The sequence below is a fragment of the Electrophorus electricus genome, chromosome 13 (genome assembly GCF_041902795.1).
Source record: "Electrophorus electricus isolate QZ-2024a chromosome 13, ASM4190279v1, whole genome shotgun sequence".
Taxonomy (NCBI): Eukaryota; Metazoa; Chordata; class Actinopteri; order Gymnotiformes; family Gymnotidae; genus Electrophorus; species Electrophorus electricus.
The window spans coordinates 17513150-17537500 of record NC_137509.1 but is presented as its reverse complement, the minus strand read 5'-3'; the positions used below and the strand labels follow the sequence as shown (position 1 = coordinate 17537500).

Here is a 24351-nt window from a genome sequence, read left to right as displayed (position 1 = left end):
TGTAGCTGTCCCTCAACTCAAACAGATCAACACGCAGCAAAACTTAGATACTCAGCAAAAAGTCAGACTGTGAATATGCAAACGTGCGCCGTGTCTCCTACTATAACCCTTTACGTTTGTTTGTGCTTGCGAGCGTGCGTGTGAGAGGAGAGTACGTGAGCTGAGCCAGAAATACACTTTCAGCCTCGAACGCTAGTTCCCTATCGGGTGTCGGGCCTTGCTATTTATATTGCAGTTGCCCTGGCGACGCTGCCAGCCAATACACTGTGAAAGGTTGCAGATTGAGCAGGAGAAGCAGGAGGGCTTCACCTGTGGGGGGGTAAACCACTCTGGAACACCTGTGGGGGGGTAAACCACCCTGGAACACCTGTGGGGGGGGGGGGTAAACCACCCTGGAACACGTGTAGTGGGTAAAACACCCTGGAACACCTTCAGAGGGGTGGTAAAGTAGCAACATGGTAGAGACATGGTGTGCATGTGTGTGTGTGTGTATGAAAGCAACAGTGATATGTTTCCAAAAGAAACAGTCCTCAAACCATGCAGAGATCCTCTTACAATGTCAAACTGCCTAGTGCTTTATGGAGCCATCACGATCTACACACAACAATCACGTTTCCATCACGCAGGTCAGACCACTAAACCTCTCAATTCATTATTTAATTTTATTCTTTTACATCCACTTGGAAATGTTTGCTAGACTCCCACAAGCTTCCATATTCCTGTGAAAGAGAGCAGGAGATATGTGCCCCAAACTCCACCTTTGCTCTGACCAAAACCAGTGCAAAAATACCCTAGCGACTCTACTTAGGCCGTGAGCCAACACGAAGTCTGTGGCTCGTGCCCGTCACCTGCCGGTGCAACTCCTCCCTGCTTACCATGTCTCCCGTCCGGTAGGACGTGGAGCCTTTACCCCCGGCGATGCTAAAGCCAAGACCCTTGTCGTTGCGCGCCAGGCAGGTGGCCAGGCGCTGGCAGGGTCCGCCAGTCACCGCGCCCTCGCCGGACTCCAGGAGGAAGGGCAAGCCGCCGGACCTTCTCTCCCGGGGGAAGTAGTCGTCCTCGGGCCGGAGGGGTGTAGTAGTGATGGGGTTCTCCGGCTCCACCATGCGTTCGCGCAGCACCACCATGGTCACAGCCGCCCCCGAGCTCCGCAGGGCCTCGACGGCCGCGTGGTGCTCGGCGCCCTGCAGGCCCACGCCGTTCACCTGCGCCGACAGCACGTCGATGTTACCATTCCCGTACAGCCTCAGAGGACCTGGAAAACGCTGATGGAAATGTTGCGAAAGCCTGTGGCGCACAGATTTACCTCAAGCAGTTTGTCTCCCACTTTGACCCCAGCACGTGCCGCTGGGCCCTCCTCAGACACTCTGGAGATAAAGATACCCTATAGAGGAAACGCACACACAGACCATTCAGCCAGCCAGATAAGTGTGAGGAGCTCCAGGTCTATTACTTAAGAAGCCTTTAAAATGATAAAAGGGTGATGAATTTACCTCATCATCTCCCTTGTATGGAGTGGATCCTTTACCCCCGGCTATGCTGATCCCTAGTCCTCCGGTTTGACGCAGGATAGTCAGAACAAGCTAAGAATAGAGTAAAGAGTGCGCGCACACACACACACACGCACGCACGCACGCACGCACACACACACACACACACACACACGCACACACGCACACACAGTGCTGCGTTCACCTCCATGACAAGTTTCTGAGCAAACGGTTTCTTCCGGTAACCGTTTGGCGCGACTGAGACTTTTATATTCAGGTTTTGTTGTTTATAATGGAAAGCAGGAGGTAACTATGAACTGTGGGTAATGTATTTTTTTTCACGCATCCTTCATTTCGAGTCTCAGTGTGAGGAGAGCCAGTCCAAACCAACACGTAAAATGGTTTCCTTTCCTCATTTTAATGTGACAACTAAACCCAAATTTCTGTTCCCATGTTTGTAGTCGCTCGGCTCGGGACTGAAGGCAGGCCCCTGTGACCCAGCTGGGCCGCAGCCACAACCGTCTCCCATTTGGACAAAATACAGCCAGAGAGCCCGCGGACCATGCTAGGTCAGGATACTGGGGAGCTGGTTTACAGGATGTGCAAGTCATCTGTAACTTTACATATGAATGTAATCAGAGCAAGAGGTCTGCAGAGAACACCACGGGGTGGGACATGAAAGCAGTGCACAGTCCATCACCAAATGTTCTGCAAAGTAAACTTTGAAGGATCCAAAGATTTAAAGAATCAAGGAAAGGAAGCCATGCCTGTTGGGAAAGGACGTTGAGTCTCTAAACTCATACCGATCGAATTAATGCAGACAAAAGCACAGGCCAAAAATATCTGGTAAATGTTTCCATATTTAAGTCGACTATTTTATGTTGAGGTCTGTGTATTGATTCCATCACTCGACACTGTGACCAGCTGGAGCAAATCACAATGCAATTATTCTACTATTTACCCTTTTGGATCGACATTCATTGTGAGACAATTAAATCGAATGAACATACCTGAACATAAAAACCCCCCCAAAAAACTAAACGTACCACTTTCAAATTTTACGCACAGCACATATACCGATATGGCCATTTGTGTACTACATGCATTAGTGAGTGGTGAAATGGACTCTTTACAAGAGTAGCATCACCGCTGACTTTAGAGGACGACGATGGGGGTAGGGGTGTTGGAGGGTCAGCTTGGATCAGACACTTACAATTCTACATAAGCAAGCCATGCAAAGTGGAGCTGGACAGGGATGGGTGTGGAGGATGTGCGAAAGAACGAAGACGCGCAGTGGAGGATGGCCGAGGGCTCTGGATCAGCGAAGGCCTGCCACAGTTCTTTAGAGAAGGTTCACAAGCGCCTTCCTTTGTGTTTGTGTAACAGGTCCAAGACAAACGAAGCCGGGATTAATCTCCTTTTACGCTGGGAACGATGTAACGATGCATTAGTCTCCACAGTCTACCTTCATTGTTTGTAGTCAGGACCCAAGTTTCTTCTGAACTGATGACTGACCATCCCATAAAACGCAAGTCTTAACTGCAGCGCCTCCTAGATCTGGATTTTTCACTCCTACGATTTTGCAGACCCTTTTAGGCTTTCCACATTTTGTATCGCTGATTCAGAATCCTTATTTTTTCATCAACACGCACACAGTGACAAAGCAAAACAGGTTTATGGAATGTTTTAATAGTTACAAAACAAACTGAAAAGAAATCCCTTCACATAAGCATTCCGACCCTTCACCCTTTACAGGACCTTTGGCAGCAACAAGATCCTCAAGTCTTTCTGGGAATGATCATTGGCACACACCTTTCTGTTGGAAATGTCTCCCAGCCTTCTTGGAAAAATCAATCATTCAAGTTCAGCCAGTTGGAAGAATAAAATTTAACAAAGACCACCACCACAGGGTCTCCCCAGAGATGTTCTGTTGGGTTCAAGCGTGGATTCTGGTTGGGCTACTTCAGTGTTTTCCTAAAGCCCGTTTTCTCGGCAGTATGCTCCAGTTCAGCGTCTTATTTAAAATGTTAAGCTTTGCTGCAGTTTGAGGTCTTGGGCACATGAAAATGTTTTATATATAGAGCACCCAGGATTGCTCTGTATTTTCCATCATCCTGACTGCTCTCCCAGGTCATGTTGCAGAAAAACATCCCCTTGGTAAAACGATGCTGGGTTTCCTCCATACACTCTGCTAGGAATTGGGGCCAAATAGATCAATCTTTGCTTCATCAATTCAGAGGATCTCATTGTCTAAGAGACATTTATGTGCCTTTTGAAAACTCTCATTTGCATTTGAGTGAGGAATGGCTTCCCCGTGTAAGGTTCTCCACGTATGCGCTCTGGATACCATCCGTAGTGACCCGAACCGAACTGCTTACCCGTCTGTACACGGCCCTCTGTGCCCGATGACCTCATGGCTGTTTTTACTCTGACACACATCATTAACTGTGAGACCTAACAGACAGGTGTGTACCGTTAAATAAATGTACATAACAATCCCAAAAAAAAAACCAAACAATTTTTGCTTTGTCATTGTGGAGTATTGTGTGTAGATTGATCAGAAATTATTTTTAAATTTCAAGATGAGTTTGAAAAATACCAAATGTGGAATCTTTAATAGGGTCTAAAACCATATGTATGCACTTTATATAATTACTTCTATCCAAATAAGACTCAAAATTCGAAATTTTTGCAGATTTCGGTAAAGATATGTCCAAGTCAGTAACCTTTACTTGTTTGATCACTCAGTAGTATCTACCAAATTTCAGCAAAAAATAGACCTCGAAATCAGTTGCAGTTCTTAAAATTCTCCTTCAGCTACAGTCAAAGGATGTTTCATTATTCACAGCTTATCAATAGCCATGCACATCATTCTTTGAACTTGCAAAGCCTGAATTTCATTTCTCAATAGATTAATATCTGTTAATATCTAAAATTGTCTGCAAAAGATTATTGTTCATTTTTTACTAACTTATTAAATCCTCGACACAATGTAGCTTTAAAGCTCCAGTGTGTAATTACAAAGGTGTCCCTACCTACAGCAGCAGATCATTAGAGACACTGGTTTGAAACCAACACACTGTATTTATCTTCCTGAGATCATTCCAAAAAATGCAAATTTTAAGTTGAAAATTGACTATTTTTGTGTTTCACCTTTTGGCCCAAACCTTTGGCAAGGTACTGACCTTAAGAGCTAAGCAAAAAGCAAGTTTAACTGCAAGTACTGAAGCCTCCTTGTTCTGTTTCATAGGAACAGTACCTACATGAGTCTAAGACACAGCGATTTACGGCGACGGACTTTTATTTTGCAATCCTTTCACACTGCTAAGAAAAGAAGGTCAAGGAGCCAAACATGGAGAGAGAGAGAGAGAGAGAGAGAGAGAGAGAGAGAGAGAGAGACACACACACACACACAGACAGAAGAGGACAGATGAGCCACAGGTGTAATGGAACCCTGATTTGTGATTAAATCTTATCTTTAACTAGATCCTTGTATCCTTTTTATAACAAACTTATAAGGTGATCTAGAATAGAGACAGCAGTCCTCCTTTTTAAATAACTAAGAGTGTTCTTTGTAGCCCAATATTTTGTTATTCGGTGTGAATATGCCCAATCTCTGTCTTCCACACAGGGTTCCACCATCTGGGCAGATTAGGGGTTAGGGACGAAAAGATGCTCCTTTGCCATTGGCTTATGGATTAGTCCCGGAATTTTCCGGTGGGTCTTCCGCTCCACCCTCTAATGGCAGATGGATAGTGAGTGAGTAGGAGCGGGGAAAGGGTAGAGACAGATGGAGGTGAACGGACAGTGTAGGTACAGACCTCTTCCTCCTTAATGCGAGCAGGTTCAATCAGCAGATTATTGACTTGATCAAATGACACCCCCTGTCAGGACAGGAACCAGCGAGAGGGCATGCGGATTAGTGAGGCCAAAAAACCAAATTGTCTGCACCCCTCCCCAAAACGATGACTTAGAAGAAAATTAAACCCCACACACGCCACACAAACACCCCCACCCGACACACACAGACTCACTCACATGTAAGAGCACAGTGGAAACCCCCTGTTGAGGCCGTGAAGTTCTGAAAGGTCATTAAACGGATGGGGGCGGACGTCATCTTATACTACTGCCCATATCAGTTAAAAATCCATAGGCAGGTTCACAGAAATAAATAAGTTAATAAAACAGTGTGATATATAGGCATTCATTCAGCATGTTCCCTCCAAGATTCTTAGACCAAACTGGTGATTCTACTACCCGATTTGCCATAAAGACAAATCTGAACCACTCAAATTTAGAGTCCAATACAAGTGTCTTAATCAGTGCTCTAAGATTACAATGTCAGTGAGAGCATGAGAACCCAGCGTAAGCAGGCGTGTAACCGTACAGACCAGAGAAATTTGGGAAGTCTACACTGTGTCTTTGGTAAGACTGCTTCCCCATTTCACAGGGCAGCCAGGAATAATCAAACACAGAACAAAATGAATCAGATTGCTGAAAGAGCTCTGACACAATGGGTCTCGCGCAAGAAACAATCACACAAATACATCCATCCTCAAATTGCTCGTACAAGCGATTTAAGAGGACTTTCCTGCATTCAGAGGTTTCTCTCAGGGACGAACAAAACTTGTCCAGACCTGCTGCAGTCACGAATGGCTCTTCTCTAAAGGAAAAAAAACTGTATGAACTAAGTTCGAAATAAAAAATAAACTTGACGTATAAGCATGCTGTGATTAACCTGTCATGTACCGCACTGCGTTGGCGAGATATCTGAAAAAGCCACAGCTTTGTCTCTGCTGTGACTGTGTTCGTTTCACTACATTGATTTTATTATTTAATTCTACAGTGGTATGTTTACTGATCTCTGAACACAGGAAAACTGCTCTTTTTACCTGCACATGTCAAGTTTTGGGCTGAAGTTTGTTATTTCACAACTCTCACAAACAGGCCTTGCGTTGTGCAATCAGCATTTGCTGTATTGTATGGACAGACTTTCCAAAACTGTGAGAACTGTAAGACAAATGCTCTTGCATGAGACCCAGTGTGCTCACTCACCAACATGCCTCCCATTCACACCCCAGGGCTTAACACACATTCCTGAAACAGTCTTCCACTCAGCCAGGGAGACCCCCTTTCCCACGCGCACACACACACACACACACACACACACACACACACACACACACACACACACACACACACACACACACACACACACACACACACACACACACACACACTTCATGGACCCCTGATCCCATTTAAGAATGCTGTCTGAATGCCAAGTCACAGCTCAGATTAATAAACATACATCCACACACACTGGCAGAGGTTTTAAATATTACTTTGACAAACTATTTTATGTCAAATTGGGTAATACTAGTAATCAGGGTTATAGCAAAGTAAATGGGATCAGGGAGCCAGTCCCAATCTCAAATCTCGGGGTTAGGCTAGGGGGCGGAGCCAGCGCCGGAGGCAACGGCTCGGAAAAGCATCACGGATAAATTCACTGGTGTGATTTTGAATGCCGTCAGCAGATGTGAACTCAGGAGGAATGAACCGTGTTTGTCCTCTTACATTCATGCACGGCACTTGGGAAAAATCTGGCGGAGGAGATGGAGTTGTTTCCTAGGCAACAACAAGACATGCAGATAATGAGAAAGCAGAGCGTGGGGTAGGAGGAGGTGTGGCTCTAACTGAAATGGCAGGTCGCAGCAAAAGAAGGGGGCTTCGTCGTTTAACTCTTCCGCCTGGCGTTCAAAATCCAGGGGTCTCGTGTCGGCGCGGCCCCTCCAACCCTGCACGTGTGACCTCACGTGCGAGCAAGGCTCGTGGAAGAAGAAACACATCACGCTAACGACAGAAACAGACCCCTGGCGGAGATGCAACCGTGAACACACGGTTGCACGGCTGCATCCCGGAGGATGCACAGTAAACACTGCTCTTAAGATTTTTGGAGGGTCGCCAGCGCGACTTTACTAACCCCCGCCAATCATCCCATCACCTGCTACGCTGGAAGCAGTGGAAGCAGAGTCTGAGTGGCTGTAATCCCAAGCCTTACCTTCACTGGCTGCAGCGCGGAGCTGTTCATCTGAGCCACGTCCTCCCTCTGCAGCAAGGGGGTGCTGTCCGACGCGGCCTCCTCCTCCTCCTCCTCGTCTTCCTCGGGCGTGCGCGCGGTCGGGGACAGGCCCTCGGCGTTGAAGCCCTGAAGCAGTGCAGCCACCGTCTCGGGCTTGGGCAGTTTGGTGATCTTGAAGTGTTTCTTGTAGTGTGGCGTGTCCTTGCGGATAAGACGCTGCTTCTCGGCAGCGGGCGGGGGCAGGGCGGAGCCCTCGTCTTCGTCACCATTCTCGCCCTCCTCATCCTCTTCGTCACCTTGGATGATGGGCTCCTCCGCGAAGTGCACAGTGGGCTGTCAGAGAGGCCGAACAAACGCATTTTAACGATCAAAGGCGAAACGTCACGACTGACTTACAAAGGCGACAACCAAACATGCGTGATTTTCACATCAGCCCAAGGCACATTCTTCTCGATTACCTCGATATATTCCACCTCCATTTCATCGAGCTCCTCCTCTTCCTGTGGTGGTTCCTGTTTGTTAAGATCCTCCCCGCCAGCGTTTAACCCTCGCCTCTCCTCGTTGGAATTAGCCGAGGCTGTGCTGTCGGAGGCCTGGGAATCGTGGCTGTGATTGGACATGGCGCTCAACCGCTTCTCCTGTCAACAGCCAATCGAAATTGCATCTAAGAGAAATTGTCCTGCTCTCACGTGCCACTGTCTGGAATGAATAACGCGAACAGCTAACAATGCTTCGAAATAACGTGATCCATTACAATGAAAAAATAAGGCCTTTCACGTTAACATTTTTGAAAAGCACGTGTTAAGACTCCTGATGCTTAATCATCAGGGCACTGTGTGTCAAATAGCCTTTTGGCACACATCTCCCTGAAACGTGGCAGATGCGTGCCAAAGAGCTAAACCACACAAGGTCACACCAGATGCAATGTACACGTCTAAAGCTCAGCTCCATAATGGCGGGTGCGTTGCTGTGCACCGAAGATGGAAGTCGGAAACGCGGGAGACGCTGCAGCAGACAGTGAGGATGTCCGAGCCAGAGAGCGGCGGGAAGGAACGCACGCGCGTCGTCTTTAAAATGCTCCATTAAGAGTAAAGATTAAAAAAGGCAAACTGTAAAGGACGTAAAGTCACCTAGAAAAACAAAACGACAGACTAAGTGCAAACGGAAAGAGCCAAACGCGTAGACGCGCGCTTCAGGCGGCGGACTAATCTTTAGTGATGCTCGATGTTTGCTTCGGTCTAACTCGGCGCTAGGTGGGGCCCCATTCCCACCCACCTCGCCGTCGGGGGACTCCAGGTCGTCGTCTGGCCTGGCTGTGTACGGCTCGTTCCTCCTCGCCTCGATCACGTTCTTCATCACTTTGAGCTCGCTGGGGTGAGGTGTGGCCCGTCGCTGGAGGCCCTGCTGGGTCAAACCGAGCCAGAGCGCTAATGAGCCCGCACGCACGCACGCACGCACGCACGCGCACGCGGAAAGTGCTACACATGCTCTTCCTCACCCTCCTCTCGGCAGCAGCCTCCTCATCCTCGTCTTCCGGCTTGGTCTCCTCCTGGAACTGGATGACTGACACTCTGTTCAGATTAGTGTCCGTTGGCCAGCTGTCATCCACGCTACTCTGGAGCAGGTTCTCTACACACACACACACACACACACACACACACACACAGCACCATCGTCAATCGACAGTGACCTCTGTGCTTCCTTTCGATGGGGTTTCTGGTCAGTGGCCGTGTCTTATAACAGGCAGGGGGTGGGAGGTGTGCCTCACCCAGGCTGGGCGTGGGCTGCTGAGGCAGTAGGTAGCAGGTGAGGACCTTCTCTCCTGTGCGCTCGTCGTCCTCCGTCTGGAACTTGAGCATGGGCTGGGACTGGTTCTCCGCCAGCCACATGGCCTTCAGGTTCAGATTGGCCAGGGAGAAGGGCAAATTCTGCAGCCTGCACAGATCACGGCAGATCAAGCCTCATGGCCCAGAGTCTGGGAGACTTTAAAGCGGCTAGACCGCGGGCCTCACCTGTTGCCAGCCACGTCCAACACATGCAGCTCGGTGGCCCGGGCGAGTTCGGCGGGGAGCCTGCCTACGCGGTTGTCCCGCAGCGAGAGAACGTTGAGGCCGGCGCAGCCGCCCAGCTCGGCCGGCACGCTGCTCACGCGGTTGCGGTCCACATTCAGGTTTGTGAGTTTCTTCAGTCTGCCCAGGGAGCGCGGGAGAGACTGTGGGGGCAGATAAGAGGATGGTTATTCTTTTGGTTGGTGTTTGCTACCCACTGCAACCGCAACGCTTTTGGTTTTTGGTGTGGTCCCGCTACTCCTGCACCCAAACCCGATTACGAAAAACAGACGCAAGATCTTTCTACCTCTAAACTAAACAGTCATGCTTGATGCAAAGTCTGGCACCTGGAGCAGGTTCTCTGTGAGCATCAGCTCCGTCAGGTTTTCGCATTCACCGATGGAGTCAGTTAGATGCACCAAGCGGTTTTGGTCCACTTTAAAAATGGATAACTGCTTCAGGGAACCTGTAGTGGCGGAGACGCACATAAATGTAACGGCAACCTAGAAATCCCAACATGCTCAAACTCTAACCTGCAGTGAGTGAGGGAAAAAAAGGTTACCCTGCGTTCATGCAGGCAAGTGGCCACTAGAGGGCAGCGGTGCAGCTAGAAAATGAAAGCATTCCACATACTACAAGCAGATTTCCTGCAGACGTTTACAGAACACTGAAGAGTTTGAAAGTACACGGCCTTTTAACTTGCAATTCAACCTCCTGTTTTGGCTCACGGGTGGTCAGAACACCACGACCCTACTCCCCATTCAGTTAGCAAACGGCTCATAGCCTCACCGATGCTGTTGGGCACGGTTTCCAGAAGGTTCTGAGAGAGCAGCAGGTCGGTGAGGGCAACGAGGCCGCTGATCTCCGAGGGCAGCTCGGCGAGCCGGTTCTCCGACACGTCCAGGCACACCAGCCGCCGCAAATTGCCCAGCTCCTGTTGAAGTGAAGGGCCGTTTTAGGACACGCCCGCGGAGCTGAGGATAACGTGACCCATGCACCAAAAATCCACGGTGTTCAATCAACACCTGCTGAACAAAGCGCTGACCTGTATCCGGCTGGAGGCGTGTTAGCGCCGTAGCCGTTAATTCAACACAGTGGATTTTTGCTACTGTAGGTCAGCTGCTCTAATGGTCGATTTCAAACGAGGTATTGCAAGAAGAGGGTGGAAGGGGGTGGGCCCTCAGCTGAGCGTTCCCATGGCGACGGCATGGCTCTGGGGCACTGCGTACTCACTGGAGGTAGCGAGGAGAGTTGGTTCCTGTCCAGCCACAGCTCCCGGAGGTTGGGCAGAGCCCCGAGCGTGTCCGGCTACGAGGAAGAGGAATGGTTTAGAAAGGCAGAAAGAGCGCGAACGACTCGGAGAGGAACCGCACGCGGGAGCTGCAACATTTGCGCAAGCGCCACAAGCGTGAGGCTGCCGGGGTCGTCGGAGGTGAAGGGCACGCTCACACGGCTCGCGACGGCCCGGCAGACTGCAAATCGCTCGCTGCTGGACCTCGGACCTGACAGTGTGAAATGTACTCTGTTCAGGGCCAATGATGATGTAAACTAAAGCCTGATTAGCGCGTGTAGTTGACGCTTCACGTGTTGGCCTATTGTTCAGCCTAGTATAACTCGGAATGGCAGAAAATTTACATTTAAAGCATGTGGAAGACACTATTTCCAGACACATGGGATATTTCTTATTATGACAGTAGGTTTGCTCCTGGGGAACTGACCCTTGGTGTTGCAGGCACCTGCTCTACTACAGCTGTTCATATCTGGAAATATATATTTTCTCTTTTAGTGTACATGTTGCCAGGTTCCAAGGTAACTGACGCAGCAAGAATCAGCAGGTCTAAATAGCTCTCTCTTTCTCTCTCTCTCTCTCTCTCTCTCTCTCTCTCTTTCTCTCTCTCTCTATATATATATGTGTGTGTGTGTGAGTGAGTGAGTGTATACACACACACACACTCGAGCAGAAAGGCTGGCGTGTCATTAGGGGAGTATTGAGGGCCCTATCAGAGCATGGAGAGAAGGTGTGATCTAGACGTACGCTGCATGCACAGGGGAACTGTGGAGAGTGGCTTGTGATTACATCATCATCATCATCATCGCCTGGGCGACGCCTTTGAGAGAGCCCGTATTGTTTACCCTGTCCAACTGAGACAAGTGCTGGGCGTTGCCATGACGGCATGAAAGGAGATTTAAGAGAAGCACAGAGAGACAGACAGACAGAGGGAGAACGGCACAGCTTGGCACTGTGTGCATACAGCCTCAGTGAGGTGCGTGTGTGTGTGTGTGAGAGAGAGAGAGAGTTGCTGGTTCTCACCAATACTTCCAGTTGATTGCTGCCTAGATCTAGCTGTTCCAGTTTCACCAGGAAAGACAAAGAGCTGCAGGACCAGAGAAGGAGACACACACACACACACACACACACACACACACACACACACACACACACACACACACACACACACACACACACACACACACACACACACACACACACACACACGTGCGCATGCCTTCAGCATCAATCCCCTTCACTTACCATGAATTTTTCCTTTCTTTACGTCCATACCAGGTCTCACAATTAAGTGCACTCCACAGAAACGTCTGTGCAGCGCTTCACAGAACCGCAAATCCCAAACAACGAACCACACAAGGTATAAGGGACGTGGACGTACTTGGGTAAAGACTTCAGTAGATTCTCCCGCAGCTCCAGAGTTACCAGGTTAGCCAAGCTAGCGTAGAGAGAACAGGGGGGATGTGAGAGGAGTGTGCAGAAGAACACCAGTCAGATGGCGGGCTTTTGGAAGCGTGATGGGCTCCTCCATCTGCATGCATATGGCCGAGTGCCAAAACCTAACCTGGTGTGTGTGTGTGTGTGTGTAAATGTTGAAGAGCCTCGGGATGTAGATTTAATTTAAAGCTGAGCAAAGCAGACACTGTGTACTGTAGTCTAATGCCTGGTTAAACGTGCTCTGGTGTGTGTGTGTGTGTGTGTGTGTGTGTGTACACACTCACTTTCCTATGTCATTTGGTAGAGACTGTAGTGACACATCGTTGAGTGCAAGGTGAGCTAGTGCTCTGAGCTGTGTAAAACAATCAGGCAATCTGAGAGAGAGAGAGAGAGAGAGAGAGAGAGAGGGAGAGGGAGAGAGAGAGAGGGAGAGAGGAATATCAATGGAAAACCAATCTGTAATAAAATACACACAAAAAAAAGCATTTTTCTTCTATGGTGATGACTCTCCTTTTCTTACAGAGGGAACACTGCCCCAGTGTACCGTCCCCCAGGTCCCTCGCAAATACGACACTGGAAACAGCCCAACGGACCGGTGGAATCTGGGGTGCCAGCAACTCACTAACCTGGAGAGGGGGTTGCCACTGAAGTCTGCTATCTCCAGCGCCTTACAGAACTTAATGCTCTCAGGGATCTCGGGAATATCTGAGAGAGAGAGAAAGTCAGCAATACCAGACCCAAAGGGGTGTCCTAGCTAAGCCAGCACATTTTCAGGTTCCTACACAACTGACAGAACAGCAAGAGGCAAATCACACAGAACACGTAACGAAGCGCAATTAACTGTGATCTGATCGTTTCACTCAGCAGTATGGAAACACGGCGAAAACTCTGAGCTCAATCTGTAGTGCTATGTTTCTAAACAGAAATGCTTGATACGCACTTAACTGCACACCAAACCAGAAACATTCACTGAATTTTAGAGACAATTGAACAATGAGTTGAATCTGTGTGCGCACGTGTATAACCCATAACATGGACATATAGGACAGCCTTGCGGAGGGCAGCCACGCTTCCCACGGCTGTGCGTGCCGAGCAGCACACTGGGATCCGACTGTTCCCATGGCCTCCCGCGTCACGTTCCCGCTGACCTGCTGCACACCTGCGTTCTGCACAGTGCCAAGGACTCTTGGAGCAATGACTCTTGGGGCCAGACTTAAGAGTCATTATTAAGAACTGTTGGACTCTCCCAAAGCTGCTCTGATCATGCGCTGTGCAGAGCAGCGTCCTGTGGTCCAGCACATTCCATTTACCTTCACCCCCACAGGACCCCGCGCGAGCGTGCGTACGTACCATTTCTGGAGATGTCCAGCTCCACAAGCTGCATGAAGTTGGCCACCTCGGGGGGCAGTCTCTGAATCTCATTGTCGCTAAGACCCAGCTTCCGTAGGTTGGAGAGCCGGAAGAAAGGCTGAAAAATACACACACACACACACACACACACTTAATACTCTACTATAGCCAGAGGATGTGTGTGTGTGTGTGTGTGTGTGTGTGTATGTGTGTATATATATATATATATATATATATATATATATATATATATATATATATATATATATATATATATATATGCATATGCATGCCAATATGCACTGCACTAGACTGATCAAATGCAGCACTACAAATCAGTCACCCATTCGTGGCCGAGGAGGGCCAGCACTTCAACGACTGCACAAAACCGCTATTGCGGCTCAGACCAGGGGCCTGGCTTCACCAGACGTCCGCAGACTGCTGGCCAGCAGAGGCCGAGGAGCTGCTGCCGCTGCTCAACGGTGCTTTAGGCAGCGGCAGGAAGAGAGTGACGTCGAGTGTGTCGCGCGCGCCTGTGTATGCGCGCGCAGACGCAATAGGGGCCCCACGATTTCAAAGAGATCGTTTGTTGGACAGAAGCATTCTGAGCATTCCAGCTGCCACGGATCACCACACATAAATGCGCTCGCGCGCGCACGCACAAACTTTTGCTCTCTTTCGGACACACTTACTCCCTCACTGCATGCCGACACTAGAGACAAACTTTTCAGTGGCTGTCAAACACACAAAAAAAAAGTGCTTGCGTCACGAAGTGCGCGTGGTCGCGGAGGGGACGAAGAGGTATCTAAACGCGACAGACTATGAATGCTAAAAACAGTGGGGGAAAACCTGATACCGCTTCAAATATGAAACATCACGTGGATCATCAAAGATCTAAAAGCATAAAAGGACAACGTAACTGTAGCGTGGAGCGTTTAAAAAGACTCACTGACAATACGTGGAAATGGCAAACTGCCATGAAGAGAAAGTAAAGACAAAGGAACTACGAGGGGGATCAGCAGCCCTGAGCGCACACAGAAGATCGCACTGCTACTACTGAGGCAGACGAGTGTCCTGCACTCACAAAACTATCCCTCCTCAAAACGCTCCACAAGGGAATCCACTGCAGCCTCCGACGCGGTCGAGGCCAAGTTAAAGCCCCTGTCAAATTATAAAGCAGACCTACAAACAACTGGTAAGACTCGGACCACCCAAATGGATGACACTTCAATAAAGATGCACTTACGAGAGGCTATATTCAATATTCAGTGCAAACGCACAGTGAGGACAATAAAAACTGAGAGAGATTCAAAGAATTTAAAGCCTTTCAGACATAATGGCCAGTTTCCCTGGAAATGAATGCAAGAAGGAAGTTACCATACAGCAGGCATTTGAGCCACTAGAGCTGTGGTTAAACTATTAAAGCATATTAAATAGAAATGTATTATATCAGCAATTAAAGATTCAACGGGGCAAACCGCCATGAGATCTTTAAAAGTACTTCTAAAACCTATTACAGCGTATCGGCCTCAGGAAGCAGAGGTAGCCTACTTCAGCACGGACCAAAAACGTTTAATATCTCGCTACAAAAGAGCATCAAAGGAACAGAGAGAAAATATCGAAGTTCCAATGACTGCAAAAAAAATTACATCAAACAGCATTAAAGCAACGACATAAAAATAAAGCACATGGTACTGATGGCATCTCTAAATGAACCCGGCTATAATCTTGGTACTGCTTAAACCAAACAAAGACCCAACCATTTCTATTGAAATAAATAGTAAACACTTTGTACTAAGTTTTCATGGTTTAATTTCTTCAGTGGATTAGAGGTTTATACCACCGAACAAGGGCTACCGCGAGTGTGAACAGAGTAACGGTCTCCTCCATTTCCCAGAACAGCTGAATATTCTCTAATCTGGAACAAGTCTGCCAGTTTACAGCGATAACAGGAATGTGGAATTCAAGGAGAAAAAAAAAGCCTAAATTCTTCCTCAATGCATGACGTATAAGCAAAAGAGTACAGATTTTTCCATTCCATTAGAACAAAATAATTGTATGTATGCATATATAAATACGTGAACAACTAACATCCCCCCCCCCAAAAAAAAACTAAACAAAAAACCAAAACAAAACAAAAGCCAAAACCACCAGCGTTATTGTGCAGGTTTGGTGACTGAATCACGTCGGGGTTTGTCCACGGGACAAGTCTGTGTGAACGAGCCCATTGAGAGGTGGTTAAGTGTCAAAGGGAGGCCTTTTTGATATCTCCATGCAATTACCATAAACACTTGCACTTCCTCACAAATTAGAATGAAGGCCTGGCTTGGTACATGAAGGCAATTCTGTGAAACCAGACAGTTCTTTCCCACCAGACCGGAACTCTCTCGTGAGCAAAACGTCCTCTGCACAGTAACATTAGTGCACTGAGCACTAGAGGAACGATAGCAGCACATGGACCCGTCTCTGCTAGTGCAAGGTTTAAAAAAATCCAAACAAGTAAACAAACCAAAACAACAAAACCACCCACATACACTCTGTCTCTCGTGCTGCCTCACGCTGTGCTGGTCAACAGAGAAGTACTGAAGAACACAGCCCCCAACAGAGGCCACAGAACCAGACCACCAGAGTGAGTGTGTGTGTGTGTGTGTGAGAGAGAGTGAGAGAGAGGGAGGGAGATTTGAAGAGCTCAGTGACTTTCACTTCTCCTAGTACACAAGCTCAAAAACCCTAAAATGGGCTTAAGTGTCTCCACAAGGGAATGTTCCAGGCCTGAGACCTGCTTTTTAATGCCAGGGTCAGGGGTCAGGCCACATGATTTTAGCCCTGTTTTGACATGATTTTGTTGTAGGTAACAAATTTCCTGTGCCTTGCCCGGTTAGGAGCACTGGGAAAGAGCAAATCGTCACATGGAAGAACAGTGAATGCAGGATTCCCAAAACCTAAAAATTTATTTCCTCCGCAAGACCTTCTGATTACACACGCTGACACACGCCGCGCTTCTGTAGCTACGACTGACAAGTTCATGACCCTCCTCCACGATGCCCTACAAACCCACGGACACGAACAACGATCGTCCACCGTTAAACATGCAGTGCTTCCGGTCTCCTGACCAAAGCATGGCAAGACGTGATGGCGTTGTGAACGCCTAACCTGACGGCGACCATCGTGAAAGACAAAACTATATAGTCTGAATCCAGCATTAGAGGAAGCCTGCAGAAGGCAAGCGTGTCACATTGGATTTAAACATCTAAATAAGTACATGAATTAAACAAACGTCTTGAATTAGATTGCTCAAGCAAGGAAAGGGTCATATTAGTAGTAACATGCAACATTAAGAGACCAAGCCTTTGAGTGCTTGACCAGGTATGAGTGAGGCAGGGTCTGTTATCTCTGCCTTCAGTTCTATGAGTTTAAGAGAGGCATCATAGTGGTAGGTGATGCTTACTGAATGCCGCAACATAACGGGAACCCTGGATAACACACACACACACACACACACACACACACACACACACGGAGAGAGAGACAGAAAAGGAAGGCACTCGCGCGCTCTCTCTCGCGCTCACTCTCTCTCTCACACACACACACACACACTTCTTGCTGTGCATGGCCGTTGGTGTGTGACGGCTGTCTGCTGACCAGCTTGTGCTCTGCCTGAGAGCCAGTGGAGGTCTATTATGGGAGGAAACTAAGCAGCGATAGCAATTACACACACACACACACACACACACACACACACACACACACACACACAATGAGTCCCATTCACTGCTGTAGCCAAAGCAGCTGGCAAGCCAGGAACCATACACTCTCCTACTGGCTACTCCTTTATACACACACACACACACACTTTCTTTATGACAAACTACTGCAATGCATGCTTCCATTATACTCTGCCTCATAAGTAATCTACCCAACCCACATCGTTTACTATCCAATCCCATGTACCATACCGACTAATCCCACCCACCCAGGTGGGTTTCGTCTAGGGACACACTGCCCCGACTACGGTGGACGTCGGTGAGGACCGTGGCCTGTACTTCGCTGAACGGTGTGTTCTGGTCCTGGTCAGTGCCATTTTGGCGGACAGTACGTGCGTAATTGTCGTCAATGGTCAGCCATGAAAGTGAACTATGAATGGCTGTTCAGTCCAAGTTTGACTTGAAATGAGACAATATTGTATTGTGGCTTGACCTACCGAGGCAGTGTGCTAGGCCGACATTATATTTTGCTGATTGGAGAGTAATTTTGTTGTGCTAACTGTCTAGAGAACAGTAGGAAAATTTGCCATTACCTTGACATTAGCTCGTGCTACTTTATGAAAGGCGGGAGCTCGAGAAAACTTGGGAGTGGCTGAGAACTCGGTACACTAGTTATAAGACGACTTGGGAGTGGCTGAGAACTCGGTACACTAGTTATAAGACGACTTGGGAGTGGCTGAGAACTCGGTACACTAGTTATAAGACGACTTGGGAGTGGCTGAGAACGCGGTACACTAGTTATAAGACGACTTGGGAGTGGCTGAGAACTCGGTACACTAGTTATAAGACGACTTGGGAGTGGCTGAGAACTCGGTACACTAGTTATAAGACGACTTGGGAGTGGCTGAGAACTCGGTACACTAGTTATAAGACGACTTGGGAGTGGCTGAGAACTCGGTACACTAGTTATAAGACGACTGAGCCTTTGGGAAGCAGCCGTTTCCTTCCGAGTTATTTTTGCTTGCGCAGGCGCAGAACTGTGTGTGTGTTGCGCATTAGGTGTGGTCAGGGGTTCACGGGCGTACGTACACACAGGCAACGAGGGGCAAGCGAGCTGACAGGTGATGCTCACCCGCTCACAGTTGCCGTCAGATCTTCAGTGACTGCGTCAGTTTGGGACGGCCTTAAGCGCAGCCTGGTCTAGTGCTGACGGGACGGGTTCACCCCTTTTCCCAATACAGAGGCAAACATTTCTTAGACTTTAAGGTGAACTTAGATGTGGTAAAAAGAAAAAGAAAAAACACAACAGCTAAATAATCCCCCCACATTTTCTGCGTAGTGGAATATGCAACAGGCTTTCAAGCACTTTCTAATTATGTTTTAGCAGCGAAGAAATCAAATGCTGTAATAGATTTCTTGGAAAATGCGGGGAGTGTGACCCTCCGGGTCTTTGGCCCTGGCCCTGGGTGAGGGATGTGGTCGGACTGGCTTCTTCTGCTGAGGGAGTTTCCATGGAAAACGCAATACGGCATTTAAGGGCAAAGCCAGGCATGTGAGGGCAGGTCTAAGTGTGGTGATGAGGGACTCTTTGCGCGGCGTAAACACACACTTAACACGGAGGAAATCTGCCAACTTGGACATTACGAGACATTAAACAAACACGGTGGATGTGGGTGTGTGCACACACACACACACACAGGCCCTGCACTGCTACGAGGGTAGTGAAGGTCATGTGCAGTAATGAAGTTCAGAGCAGTTAGTGGTGCAGGTCCTGGCTTTACTGCAGTAGGCTGTGTGTGTGTGTGTGTGTGTGTGAGAGTGTGAGAGAGAGAGAGAGAGAGAGAGAGAGAGAGAGAGAGAGAGAGAGAGAGAGAGAGAGAGAGAGAGAGAGAGAACTAAAGAGTAGCGCTGAATCACTGCAAAATTGGCAACGTCTATGAAAAGGGGCAAAATTTGACCAGGGGGACCCATTTCAGTATTTTCCTTAATTGCTACCAGATGGCCAGAGAGTTGAACTGACAGATCAATGTGTGTGTGTGTGTGTGTCATACACGACTGGGTTTAAATTAGGCAGAAGAGCCTTGGCTAACAGAGGCTGCAGTGTCCACGTGTCATCTCAAATCATCTCAAAACCATCTCAAATCATCTCAAATGTTTTTGCTTATCTCGTGGCGTCTCTCAAATGAAAATGACACAGCCAGGCTAACATCACCCTCATGCACCGGGGTGCAACATAATGCACTCGTTTGCATGTTTGGATGGGTTTAGTAAAATGAATCTAGAAGCAGTCTGAGCTCAGAGAGTTTGCCAACGGGCTTGATAAATTCGAGTGACGAGACCAAAACAGCGGAGGCAGGCTTCCTGACTGAACACCATACCCCCAGCACAGCTTTGCCGTCATCTCAGTGTTTACGCGCACGAAACGGACCGAGCCGAAGCATGGAAGGTGAACATGGCATAGTCCATTTCTCTTTTAGCTGATTTATTCTTTGTTTTCGTCTTCTTTGTTTGCTAGCAAAACTAAACAGGTGAGCTGTGAACCAGTCCCAGCTCAAGACAGGAGCAACCTCTAACGATGCGTTCCCGCGTAATGTGTTAGCGTCGCTTAAATGAACCGTTTCTTCATTAAATATTACGGCTTTCTCCTCTATAGGCGTACTCTGCTGTATATCGGGACACAGAGGAGACGCTGTGGGCTTGACCACAGGGTACAGCGCGTGCTCGTGTGCAATACATTCCCTCATCGGTCAGACTGGCAATTGCCAACTGGTCACGTGCCGCATTAAAATGGATCGGCGAAAGTCAAACTCACAACTCAGCAAGTTCTGCCGTTCACACGCCAAACCCCACGCGCTCAGGCACAAAGACGGCGGAAAGGCCGAGACAACAAAAGCTCGGCTTTATATTTTGTTAGGCAACGGCCCTAAGAGGGCCCCTTTTCAAATGCAGATTTGGACCATTCTATTGCAGAGAAAGAGGCGGTCTACCTGCTCCTACCGGCTATCACATTACTCTGCCACTTAGCCCAGGTGTTTGGCTTCATTATTGGAGGCATCACAGTACGCAAGCACGCGTCACCCGGCTACAAGTATCAACAGCTCTGAATAAAAGGTCCAGGGAGTTTGAGAAATGTTCTATAAGCCATATCTAGCACAGGTTGCGGTAGGCACAGATCGATTCATTGCGATGCGGAACATTAAAGCCGGCCCGCTGAAACCTGACGCCCAAGGACGCGTTAACGCTGGAGGACGTCTCTCTTCTCTTCGGGCCAGCAGGGATAAGTCGGAGTGCTTATGAATTTAGCCCCTCCCTCTCTTGCTCTGGTCCCTCCCACAGTCTCTCCCGCTCCCACTTTTTTTGTAGGAGGACAAAGGCTGGGCTGTCAATCACAGGGAGGCCCACTAGGGCCCCTCCCACCTGCAGAAGCGCCAGAGTAAACTCCCCTATTGTCTCCTGAGAGGAGGAGGCAAGATAAAGCAACGAGAAAACCAAAAGGGACAAAAGAGAGAAAAGATGAGAAATGGGGTCAGGAAGAAAGATGGAGGTGGAAGACACGCCACAGGGAGAGAGAGAAACAGAGAGAGAGAGAGAGAGAGAGAGGGCGCGAGAGAGCGCGCGTGAGAGGGAGAGAGAGGGCGCTAGAGAGCGCGCGAGAGAGAGAGAGCGAGAGAGAGAAACAGAGGAGAGAGGGCGTGCGCGAGAGGGAGAGAGAGGGCGCGTGAGAGAGAGCGAGAGAGAGAAACAGAGGCGAGAGAGCGCGCGCGAGGGAGAGAAACAGAGGAGAGAGGGCGTGCGCGAGAGGGAGAGAGAGAGAGTGCGAGGGAGGGCGCGCGTGAGAGAGAGAGAGAGAGAGAGAGAGAAAAACAGAGAAAGAGTGCGAGGGAGGGGGCGCGCGCGTGAGAGAGAAACAGAGAGAGAGAGAGAGAGAGAGAGAGTGAGCACGTGCGCGAAAGAGAGAGAGAGAGAGCGCGAGCGCAAGCCCGCGAGTGTGTGAAGTCAGCAGGAGCTACTCAAAGGGCTGCCATGGCCAAGACGCCACTCTTTGAGGGTTCTTTCAGGTCCTACTAGATGTAGGTCTTTGAACAAAACAGCGACTGGCAGTTAAGAGCAACCAAATCTGAATGGTAGGTTACATTTAAAATGACTGAAGCAGACTACCCAGAAACCAAAAGGATGATTAACAGGCTTGAACTCCTTCAAGGTACTTTCTGCACTATGCTGAGACAGAAGGCAAAACTCCACTGTGTATATGTAAACGCAATGAACACAAAAATATACATGGGGAACATCCCTTACGCAGGTAGTTAACTGCTAGTACGTTCATATTAGAAGGTCAATGTGCAAGTTCCAAATACAGCTCTGCCTATTTTTTGAAAAACATTTACTTTCTATGTAACTCATTGTGCACATTATTAATAGATAATTGCACGAATGAATGAAACAGCTTTGAATAATTCCCAATGTGGGTAAATATGCAGATATTGCAGGAGGTGAGGTCCTCAGGTCTGCACCGAGCAGGTGCTGCAAATATAAGTCTGAGAATAAATTAGGGCAATGTGCGCAAGATGTGATGTGAGGAACATATTTAAATGATTTAACATATTTAAATGATGCTCGCAAGATGGAGCTTTTAAATATTCTTCGGCTTTAGGCTCATTCGATCAGAGGACCATCTGTCACTCTTTGTGAGCCTCTAATTTGGTTTACTAACAGAAGTGTCTCTCTCTCTCTGTGTACTTTTAAGGCAAAGATGTGAAACAAGTTCAGGGTCAGGACAGGCTCTGGTCAGGAAGTGTTTTGACAGCAATGGCAAATATTTACTTTACATGTAGTTCCTGTTAACTGCATACACAAAGAAAAATATCATTAAATGGAAAGTAGCACAGAGAACTACAGATCAACTAAGTGCCACAGGTCGGAAAGACGGGTAGGCGAGGTCTAAAAGGTGGTCACACAGGAAGGCTGAAGTAGCCAAGGTCGGGCTTGTGTTACCACGGCACCACGCGCAGGGCTTCGATCCGTGTAAGCATGTCCAACGCTTCGAATGTCTGCCACACCATTGTGCGCACCTTTACGTTCTGCTAGTCATTTGTAACTGGTTGCATCTAATAACCAAGACAGCCAAGCAGAACTGACATGAGAAAAGCAATCCCACAGCAAATTGCGAAGTACGTCCGACACAGGGGCACAGAGAGGCCAAATGCCAGCAGGCTTTTGCGAGGAGGCGGGGTCTTGTAAGGATAAACGTCGCCACATGCCCATCTTACCGTGGGTTACAGACATATGGTGCCTACAGTATCACAGCTGTGATCACACAGAAGTAAAGAAGAGCAAGGGAATCGTGGGAGTTTGGCTGCTAAAAAATATGACGACTATCTTCAAGAAAGAAAACAAAACAAAAAAAAACCCCACAAAGCAGTTAGTGAAGAGTGTTTGTGAAGGAAAGAATGCCAGGATGCAGTTCATTTCAGTTTCAGGAGGAATTAAGAAATACATAAGACGTTATCTGATGATCCATATATACCCATTACAAATATTATATTGGTGACATTAATTCATGTTTCATTAGGTTATATCATTTTATAGATTATACAACAAGAACCTTAATTTATGCATTTTACCGGGGAACGGTCCGATTATGAAGAGATTTCTCTATTCATATCATTTAATTTACACAGTTTGCTCCAGTAGCATCTGATGATGTAAGCTTAAGGCTAATCAAATATAATAAAGCTATAATAAAGTCAGAGTGATGCGGATATGGTTACTCCGAGAGGTTACTTGGTTCAGCCCAAAGTCTAGATCCGATGTTTAGTTCAATAAATAAATAGATAAATAACTAAATAACAGCACCCTCTTTCTGAAATGCATGATAACCTAAAAATGAACTGCACCTAAAGGAAGGCAAGGCTGGCTTAGCCTGGGGTGTTGTTCCTGGATCGGTTCCATCATTCCACAGAACTCTCGTTTGGCGATGCGCCACTTTACAGGGGACACCGTTTGAGTCGGAGCAGGTGAAGGTACACCTGCCCCTGCTTCAACGCAGCAGACCAGCGCTTCTGGGGAGGGTTCAAAGGGCTGCTCTTTATAAAGATCCTGCAGGGAAGGCGGCTAGTCAGCCTCTCTCACAGTGACATGGCAGAAACAGCGTGCCAAAGGAGTGGCCAAGAAGCACAGCACAGGCGCACACGCACCTCCGCTTCAGGTCCTCCACTACCTGGAAAAAAGAGCTATGCTAGCGCCACACAACCCTCAACGTCAAATTATGGAAGCAAGAACAGTAAGTACCCTCAACTCTGACCCAGGGGAAGGGGTAAAAAAAAAGTCACCAAGGAGCTCACGGAAGGGCGGGTCAGCGTTCACCGGTTTGCATTCCAAACCAGAATCAAATGAGTCTCAACATCGTTGTAGAGTCAGTTTCTACATTCCAGAAAACTCCTGAAATCTCAACACAGGCAAAAGATTCTCTCATGATGAGCGTGCACTTCTGAAGACGCTGATCAAGTTTGGTTAGTGCAGTTGTTCAGCATTTCAGCCATGCTCACCGTTTTGGGAGACACACAGTCACAACCAGTAGAAATATGGACAGAAACGTAACGGTTGCAAAGAGGTTTACATGCGTTGAAAAAAAAGGCGTCTTCTGACTGCCCTTTGACCTTGCCAAATCGTTGCTAAATAAAGAACCCCTACCCAGTGGCCCAACACATTATCCAGATACATCTACAAAGAACTTCTAAGCATTGTTGCCTGTTAATTAATTTAATTATAAAATAGTAAGACAGAATTTTTTTTTTAAATGCTCAAGATGCTTTTACACAAAAATAGCCAATTTGTTATCCAGCACTTTAGCTAGCTAAAAGTTAGCATTGAACCTGTGGTGCAGGCTTACGTTAACATTGTAACATTCTGCTGGTGGTGCATTTGATGTACAAAATTAGTCTAAACCACTTCA

At 47.9% G+C, this 24351-nt stretch overlaps 1 protein-coding gene across 48 annotated transcripts in view; it reads right to left on the bottom strand.

Annotated features, from left to right (window-relative positions):
• Positions 1–24351, bottom strand: part of scrib (scribble planar cell polarity protein) — a 63645-nt gene that overhangs the window by 23716 nt on the left and 15578 nt on the right. For 40 of the 48 annotated variants that reach the window (XM_081695137.1, XM_081695138.1, XM_081695128.1 and 37 more), the window contains exons 2-20: positions 13696–13813; positions 12972–13050; positions 12630–12719; positions 12290–12346; positions 11932–11995; positions 10854–10928; positions 10410–10554; positions 9968–10086; positions 9585–9784; positions 9341–9507; positions 9071–9201; positions 8848–8976; positions 8031–8210; positions 7552–7905; positions 7068–7118; positions 5312–5374; positions 1494–1583; positions 1307–1384; positions 876–1205 (exon numbers count right to left, since the gene is read on the bottom strand). In XM_081695137.1, coding sequence (XP_081551263.1) covers positions 876–1205; positions 1307–1384; positions 1494–1583; positions 5312–5374; positions 7068–7118; positions 7552–7905; positions 8031–8210; positions 8848–8976; positions 9071–9201; positions 9341–9507; positions 9585–9784; positions 9968–10086; positions 10410–10554; positions 10854–10928; positions 11932–11995; positions 12290–12346; positions 12630–12719; positions 12972–13050; positions 13696–13813 — 2520 coding nt within the window. The remainder of the gene's footprint in view (positions 1–875; positions 1206–1306; positions 1385–1493; positions 1584–5311; positions 5375–7067; positions 7119–7551; positions 7906–8030; positions 8211–8847; positions 8977–9070; positions 9202–9340; positions 9508–9584; positions 9785–9967; positions 10087–10409; positions 10555–10853; positions 10929–11931; positions 11996–12289; positions 12347–12629; positions 12720–12971; positions 13051–13695; positions 13814–24351) is intronic. The other 8 variants (XM_081695149.1, XM_081695151.1, XM_081695163.1 and 5 more) reach the window with 5 other exon arrangements.